This window comes from Tasmannia lanceolata, unplaced genomic scaffold (genome assembly GCF_043159265.1).
Source record: "Tasmannia lanceolata isolate RefF3 unplaced genomic scaffold, GAP_Taslan_0.1 ptg000015l, whole genome shotgun sequence".
NCBI classification, from domain to species: Eukaryota; Viridiplantae; Streptophyta; class Magnoliopsida; order Canellales; family Winteraceae; genus Tasmannia; species Tasmannia lanceolata.
The window spans coordinates 15,310,845-15,319,971 of record NW_027518692.1 but is presented as its reverse complement, the minus strand read 5'-3'; the positions used below and the strand labels follow the sequence as shown (position 1 = coordinate 15,319,971).

At 43.5% G+C, this 9,127-nt stretch overlaps 1 protein-coding gene across 1 annotated transcript; it reads left to right on the top strand.

Moving 5' to 3' along the window:
* The first annotated feature begins 4,653 nt into the window (after positions 1-4,653).
* Positions 4,654-5,742, top strand: LOC143891766 (uncharacterized). Its single transcript, XM_077396299.1, has 2 exons — positions 4,654-4,756; positions 4,811-5,742. Exons 1-2 carry the CDS (start codon positions 4,654-4,656, stop codon positions 5,740-5,742), a joined length of 1,035 nt encoding a protein of 344 aa, XP_077252414.1.
* Positions 5,743-9,127: the final 3,385 nt, after the last annotated feature.

Genomic DNA, 9,127 nt, shown 5'->3' with positions numbered 1-9,127 from the left:
AAGAAGATTTGACGTAGGGGGGTCAAATAAATCGTATAATGACACGGGGGTCTAGCTATAGCAAAAATGACATAAGGGGGTCAAAATTTGGTTTTCTAAATTTTCAATGACGAGAATGCCCTTTGTGGCAGAAATAGGTGATATGACTTTTAAGAAATAAAAAGCATTTCAGTTTCCCTCTCTTTCTCTTCCCTCTTCTCTCCTCCCGTCTGTGTTTTTTTTTTTTCCGTCATCTTCTCCGGCGATCTCTACGGGTCTGTTTGGTTCGTGAATCTCGGCGGGAAGGGGGAGTGAAAGGGGATTTGTGCAGAATGGCAATGAAAGGACCTTATGGGGGTGGGGTTTTGAAGTAACGTTTGGTTGTAGGGATGTTTACTAGGATTTTGTTGGAACTAAATTCCCAAATGCCATTTGGTTACAAGAATTTAGCGGAAGATATGCGACGAAGCAGTGCGTGGAGCCTCATCCGTCGTTTGAGAAGGCCATTCCTGTTGAAATTCTAATACAGAAACTCGGTTTTGGGGGTTTGCCATTCGGTTCTCATTGGAGAGCCACGTGGGCCGACCGTATCCCGACATTGTTGTGGGTGTTTTGACCATCGGGTTTGAAAAACACAACCAAACGACGTGCCGGCATCTAAAATTCCCACGAAATTCTAATGAGATGCCTGATTTTTGACAACCAAACAGAGCCGTAGGCAATCTCTCCGGCGATCTCGACGAAGGTGAAGCACGTATGAAACCTGGAAAACAGTAAACCCTACCTGGTCTCAGTTTATTTTTCATGATTTGTCTTCGGTGTGAGTACGAAGTAGAGATGTAGTTTGTAGTCAGTTGACAAATTTGTATTCTCACCTGTCATAGTAGAGATGTAGATGTAGTTTGTAGTCTCACCTCTCATACTAAAAGCTTTTGAACTACATTTATGCTTTTGAACTTTCCATGAATAAAAGCTTTCTTAACATCCATTTATTTTGAGCAACAAATTCTTGAAAAGATAAACATTAAAGAAATTGATGCTTTAACAATATGAGTTGAGTGTATATTTAGAGAAAAAATAAACCATTTGTGGCAAACACACCGTTCTTACAGTTGGGGTACATGTTTCCAGATGGCATTCTTATACAATCACATATCTTTCTCCATTGCCTTCACCCCCTTGTTATCTTTCATATTATTTTCTTTACTATCTGAAAGAAATAATTTGCAAAGATTTTATTTAAGAGAAATGTGGCAGTGTGATATGATAATGCGCAAATGGTGGTTGTGCTCCATAAGATATTGCTATTATTAGTATATCAAAACTCATGCTATCCCATTTAGCTTTGGTGTTAAATGTGAAAGTGCTTGCGAAAAGAAGACAGACATGAGTTTGAAGAGTGTAGGGATTGAATTTTTGAGGGCCCATAATCCCTTCTCTAATACCATGCATAGCTCCCCTCTATTGCCCTTGAGAAGCCCCCCTTAGGTACTAATAACCCCTTTTTGTAGCTGAAAACCCATGACTTTCAACTTCACGACCATCTTCTGGATTTGATGGACCCTCCAAGGGTACTTCTTCTACCCCATTTGAGTGCCCATAATCCCTTCTCTAATACCATGCATAGCTCCCCTCTATTGCCCTTGAGAAGCCCCCCTTAGGTACTAATAACCCCTTTTTGTAGCTGAAAACCCATGACTTTCAACTTCATTACTTTCTTCTGGATTTGATGGACCCTCCAAGGGTACTTCTACCCCATTTGAGTGCCCATAATCCCTTCTCTAATACCATGCATAGCTCCCCTCGGTTGCCCTTGAGAAGCCCCCCTTAGGTACTACTAACCCCTTCTTTGTAGCTGAAAACCCATGCCTTTCACCTTGAGGACCTTCTTTTGGATTTGATGGACCCTCCGAGGGTACTTCTCCTACCCTATTTGATTGCCCATAATCCCTTCTCTAATACCATCCATAGGTCTCCTCTATTGCCCTTGAGAAGCCCCCCTTACGTACTAATAACCCCTTTTTTGTAGCTGAAAACCCATGACTTTCAACTTCAGGACCATCTTCTGGATTTGATGGACCCTCCAAAGGGTACTTCTTCTACCCCATTTGAGGGCCCATAATCCCTTCTCTAATACCATGCATAGCTCCCCTCTATTGCCCTTGAGAAGCCCCCCTTAGGTACTAATAACCCCTTTTTTGTAGCTGAAAACTCATGACTTTCAACTTGAGGACTTTCTTCTGGATTTGATGGACCCTCCAAGGGTACTTCTTCTACCCCATTTGAGTGCCCATAATCCCTTCTCTAATACCATGCATAGCTCCCCTCGGTTGCCCTTGAGAAGCCCTCCTTAGGTACTAATAACCCCTTCTTTGTAGCTGAAAACCCATGCCTTTCACCTTGAGGACCTTCTTCTGGATTTGATGGACCCTCCGAGGGTACTTCTCCTACCCCATTTGAGTGCCCATAATCCCTTCTCTAATACCATCCATAGGTCCCCTCTATTGCCTTTGAGAAGCCCCCCTTACGTACTAATAACCCCTTTTTTGTAGCTGAAAACCCATGACTTTCAACTTCAGAACCATCTTCTGGATTTGATGGACCCTCCAAGGGTACTTCTTCTACCCCATTTGAGGGCCCATAATCCCCTTCTCTAATACCATGCATAGCTCCCCTCTATTGCCCTTGAGAAGCCCCCCTTAGGTACTAATAACCCCTTTTTTGTAGCTGAAAACCCATGACTTTCAACTTGAGGACTTTCTTCTGGATTTGATGGACCCTCCAAGGGTACTCCAAGGGTACTTTTACCCCATTTGAGTGCCCATAATCCCTTCTCTAATACCATGCATAGCTCCCCTCTATTGCCCTTGAGAAGCCCTCCTTAGGTACTAATAACCCCTTTTGTAGCTGAAAACCCATGACTTTCAACTTCACGACTTTCTTCTGGATTTGATGGACCCTCCAAGGGTACTTCTACCCCATTTGAGTGCCCATAATCCCTTCTCTAATACCATGCATAGCTCCCCTCTATTGCCCCTGAGAAGCCCCCCTTAGGTACTAATAACCCCTTTTTTGTAGCTGAAAACCCATGACTTTCAACTTCAGGACTTTCTTCTGGATTTGATGGACCCTCCAAGGGTACTTCTTCTACCCCATTTGAGGGCCCATAATCCCTTCTCTAATACCATCCATAGGTCCCCTCTGTTGCCCTTGAGAAGCCCCCCTTAGGTACTAATAACCCCTTCTTTGTAGCTGAAAACCCATGCCTTTCAACTTGAGCACCATCTTTGGATTTGCTGCACCCTCCCAGGGTACTTCTCCTACCCCATTTGAGGGCCCATAATCCCTTCTCTAATACCATTCATAGGTCCCCTCTATTGGCCTTGAGAAGCCCCCCTTAGGTACTAATAACCCCTTTTTGTAGCTGAAAACCCATGACTTTCAACTTCAGGACTTTCTTCTGGATTTGATGGACCATCCAAGGGTACTTCTTCTACCTCATTTGAGTGCCCATAATCCCTTCTGCTGTAATTTAATTAAGAAATATTATATCCTTGCCAGATATAAGATGTTAAACTAATTTCTCGTAGATTTCGTCTTTAAACTAGATTTCGTATTGTGACCTGTGTACTTGAAATGCAATGTTCACTTATGTTAAATTATTTCCATGCTTCAGTCTGGTATTAAATGTACTGAGAAAAAATATGTTATCATCTTCTTCTCATGTTTAAGTCTTAACCATATCATATACTCCTTTTGCAGACAAGTTTTCAATCATGAAGGTCATATTTTCTTCTTTCAACGTGTGCCTCCGAAGGTTTTGCTTATGTCGGCCTCTACTTATTCGCCTTGAGAAGCCCCCTTTACGTACTGGTTCTTATCATATCTTGTCTGCCCTTTGCAGGTCTTCGTAAACTGGCACGCACAATGCTTTCTCTGCTGTTACACTATGATGGCATACTGAAGGATGAAGTTAATTGGGAATATGTTGGTGGGAGTAAGAAATTGTTATTGGTAAGTCCCCGAATGAATCTTAAAGAATTGGAGGCTCTAATCCACAGTCGAATTGGGAGTATTGGAGGAGGGGTGTCACTATCCATCAAATGTCGATATGTTGTTGATCCATATATAAGCACTCTAATCGACGTCGATAGCGATGAAATCTTCCAATCGTTGGTTAAGGTGCTTGAGAAAGATAATTTCAACTCTGTGATGCTATACATAACAAAAATTGACAATGGCCTAAATTCATCTTATTCTTCAATTCTGCCCACAAACAATGTCATACCTTCTACTTCCTTTTCACCTCGAAATCCCTCTCATAACCTGCCCATACGTTTGACTTCTGTACCACCGATTCCCTCTCAAAATCCCTCTCAAAATCCCTCTCATAATGCATGCATACCTCCTACTTCCGTTCCACCGATTCGACACCTAAGATATCCATCGGAACGAGTAACTGTCACTCCCGACTCTCATTTTGAAGTAGACTTAGAAAGAGAATATGAAACAGAATTGGGTAATACAAGCATAGGAGGTGACTCGGCACAATTTAGTTCAAGGTATGTCTTGTACAATTTTATTTATATTGAAGTACTCAATCTACTATCCTAATTTTATATTGTTGAACTGTGTAGGGTACGAGTTGGCCAAAATGAAAACTTCTCGGACGATATGTATGAGAACCCTACCTCCGAAGATATCATTGTCCCCGGGAATGATGCAGATGTGCCGTTGGAGCATATTAACATTTTGGAGGATGATTTTCATGTCTTCGGTTGTGATTTCGAAGAATTTAGAATTGAAGATGACAATGATGATGATCCTGCAGAGGATGATGATGAGGATGATGACGAGGCTGAGGCTGAGGTTCAGGATGAGGAGGGTGATGAGGCCGCCCATGATCCTGAAGTGGCTCCCCCTACCGCCAATGGTTGGCCATTTCTACCTGCTGGCACAAGTCGGCCACTGGAAGTAGACGACATGTATGTTGGGGCTGATGAGGTAGATGCAGATAATCTTCAGTTCGATGAGTTAACTGTTGGGGCTATGTATCCAAATATGAAGCAGTTCAAGAAGGCCGTTAAGGAGTATGCAATTCGGCAGCGATTCATGTTCAAGAAGTCACGGTCAACTCCCAAGAAGTATGCTGTTGTATGCAAGGAACCAGGTTGCAAGTGGCGTATATCAGGCATTAGCCGTATGACTTATGTGTTAGTGAAGAAGTTTGTGAGCGACCATACGTGTACATCTCACTTAAAGGGCAATGATAATCATCTAGCTACATCCCCATGGGTTGTCGAGACATGCTTACCCCTATTTGACCGTCCAGAAGATGTGGGGACAAGGATCATAAGACAGTACATGAAGTCGCACTGGGGTATAACCATGACCTACCGTAGAGCACACCTTGCGATGAACATCATCCTTGAAATAAAGTGTGGAAATGTGGAGGACTCGTACCGCTTGCTCCCTGCACTGATAGTTGAGATGATGAGAACAAACCCGGGCACCTACATGCGTGTTTTTCGAGCGAGAGATCTACGTCCAGGGGGAGATGATAAATTTGCTCGCTTATTCTGGGCATTTGGTCCCAGCATACGTTCTTTCCAACGAACACTCAGATCGATAGTTTTGGTCGATGGGACGCATCTACGTGGAAAGTATCTTGGAATCTTACTGATCGCAGTTGGGGTAGACGGGAACAACGGCTTAGTTCCATTAGCTTTTGGTGTTGTCGAGACTGAGAACGAAGATAGCTAGTGCTGGTTCCTCTATTTGGTGAAGCGGCACGTATTGCCTGAGGGGATAGGCGCATTGACCCTGTGCTCCGATCGACAAAAGGGGTTGATGCAAGCAGTGCCTAAAGTAATGCCTATTGCAAACCATAGCTACTGCATGCGTCACCTCGCCGCCAATCTGTACACCGACTTCAAAGACCCTTTACTTAAGAAATTATTCTGGAGAGCTGCTAGGGCTTTGAGAGAGAGTGTTTTCAGAGACACAATGGAAAAATTAAGGCGAGGAATGAAAATGCACACAACTGGATAGCCGATATTCCGAAGGAAAACTGGGCTAGTTTCTACTTCAAGGGGGAAAGATATGATGTGTTGACCACCAATAGATCGGAGTGTTACAATGCAGTGCTAAAGGATGCCAGAAAATTGCCGATTGCAGCTGCGGTGGAGCTGACTCGTTTTAAGAGCTCCGAATACATACAGAAACGTCAAGCGATGGGCCTTCAATGGGAAACAAAGTGCACGCATTATGCAGAAAAACATTTGGGACTGGCCAGGGAACAGGGTCGCGGATATACTGCTTATCGAGTAGGTGTGCACGAATTTGAAGTAAGGTCCCGTGATATTCATGATGTCGTAAACTTGCTGCAACAAACCTGTACATGTCGTGAGTTCCAAACGCTTGGCCTTCCGTGCGGACATGCCATGGCAGCCATTGCCATCACAGATTTTGATGAGTACGATTATTGCCATAAATGGTTTCGTATAGAGATGTATCGGGAAACGTACTGTGAGGTGCTTCACCCTACAGTAGATCGCACTCAATGGGAACTGCCTCCAGAACCTCTGCAGACTGTATTACCTCCAATAGCGAAAAGACCACCTGGACGGCCGCGAACGAGAAGATCTGACCGCGAATTGCAGAGTGGAGTGTATCGCAAATGTACGATCTGTGGAAAACTAGGCCACAACAAAAGGACTTGCAGAGAACCTCCCATGGAGAGACAACTCCCTGATGAATCTTCCATTGGACCCTCTGCCCCCGTTTTCAATAGGTACATGATACGTAATATATTGAGGTCAATAAGTAGTATAGAACATCCCCGATTCCATACTTATTCGGTGTGGTGGTGGTGTTGTAGGTCGGGTGTACCTTGTGCAGCTCCTTTTTTCACGTAATTATTCCGCAGAGAATGCATTGGAGGCTCCAGTTGGATGAAGGAGGAGAAGTGGATTAATTGAAAGTGTGCACAGTAATTAGTTGCTGTATATAATAATTTTTTGAGGGAAACCCTTTTTTGGTATACTGTAATTAGTGGTGTGCATAGTTGAAGGCTGGCAAGTTTTATGAGGAGAACCCAATTTTTTGAAGGTGGAATACTCTATTTTTTGTTATACTGTAATTAATGGTATACTGTAATTAGTGGTGTGCATAGTTGAAGGCTGCCCAGTTTTATGAGGGAAACCCAATTTTTTGAAGGTGGAATACTGTATTCTTTGTTATACTGTAATTAATGGTATACTGTAATTACTGGTATACTGTAATTTTTGGAGGGAAACCCTGTTTTCTTAAGGTGGAATGGGTTGTCATAGTTGAAGGCTGCCCAGTTTTCTGAAGCTCGAATGAGTTCTACTCGAGCTCTACCTTGCAAGCATTGTTAAAATAAGCTTTTCCCTGCTGGTAAGAAAATTCAAGAACTGGAAAATTAAATTGGTTGTATATATAATATATATATATATATATATATATATATATATATATATATATATATGACCTTTTTGTTCATTTTGCAAAAAGTTTGTCATTTTGCAAAAAAGTTTGCAAAAAGCTTTTCCCTGCTGGTAAGAAAGGGCGAAATAAAGTTTGTCATTTTGCAACCTTTATTTATTGACCTTTTTGTTCGTTTCATGGGCATTGATGTCCCAAAAAAATGGAGCATAGAGCTTTACTCCCCCTTAATATATGCATATTATTATGACTTGGGAGCTCAAATATTCTCCCCCTTTTGTCATCACCAAAAAAGGTGGAACAAAAGGAAAGAGAGTAGGTGTGAGCCAATGAAAGTGCATACAACCACTCAAAGGACATAGCATCCACGACACATCATAACAGTGACAGAATTATATAAAACGGAATACATCCCAAAAAGATCCAACTGACTATCCAAGCAACTACCTAAATATGATCCATACAACCAACTGATAATCCAAACACTATAGAAACATATAGATAAGGCTAATATAAAAAAAAATCTGAACAAGACAGGATCCATCATCAGAGAACTAGAGCCATCTACTGCTCCGAAGGAGGCGGTGGGTGATGAGAAGAACTGCCCGGCGCCTGGCCCCACTGACCACTGGAGATGTAGCGATAATAGGCGGCCCACTGGTCATCAAAGTGGGAAGTCATGGTGTGGAAGCGAGTCGAAATCGCAGAGTCGACATGGGTAGACAACTGCTGAAACTGAGAGGCCATGGATCGCTCAATGGCCCCCTGCATGTGAGCCAAATCCTGGCGAGTGCAGAACTGAGATGTATCTTCTGAAGGCTGAGGTGCCGGTGCAGGCTGGTCCTCGGCTTCGTAGCCTCCTCCATCGTGAACATCGATGTCAATCGCTGCTTCATTAAGAGCCATGCGGTTAAAGGTCGGAACATCAAACGGGGCAGTAGGAGTCATGGTCATCTCTCCATCCAAGGTGATGCCGAAGTGCCGGAAGACACGGGTGAGAATCATGCCATATGGCAAGGAAGATCGGTAGCGTTCAGGGGTCTGAAACATGAAGCGAAACATGATATATGGCAGACAAAGCTGGCGGCCCTCTAGGATGCTGTAGATAATATATGCCTCTAAGGGTCTTACGGCTTCACGCATCCCACCACGAGGTATGAAGATGTGGTACATGAAGTTATGGAGCACGCACGCAACCGGAATGAGGTCGGCAGATTGTACGGGCATATTAGGGTGGTAGCGCCGTGTTATCCGCCCATATACAGTGTCATGATCAATATCATCAAGTTCATGCGTCCCATCGTCCGGCCAAAAATAGTGTAAGAGGCCCTCATGGCTAATCCCAAATATTGTGGCAAAAGTCTGATAGGTGAGTTTGATGACAGTTTTCTTGACCTTAGATTCGATTTTGAAGAAGGAAGGGGAAATGGTGAGATTGGCATAGAAGAGACGCACCAATCGAGGGTAAACGGGTTCGTTAATGTGAAGGATGGATGTCCAATGAAGAGCATCAAATTTGGCCTTTAAATCAAAATTTTCAAGGACAGGGGGATCAATGTACCTACCGGTCAGGACGCGCCTAGTGCCGACGTCGTCCCAAAGTTTCTTCGCCTTATCCCCAGTGAAATAGGACTTGGCCACAACCTCGGCAGCCACAGCCTTGGCCTTGGACTTCTTCCGT

Coding starts and splice junctions, on each gene's coding strand:
- LOC143891766 (XM_077396299.1), top strand. CDS start 4,654: ATGTATGAGAACCCTACCTCCGAAGATATCATTGTCCCCGGGAATGAT. Junction 4,757..4,810: donor GGATGATTTTCATGTCTTCG/GTTGTGATTTCG, acceptor ATGATCCTGCAG/AGGATGATGATGAGGATGAT.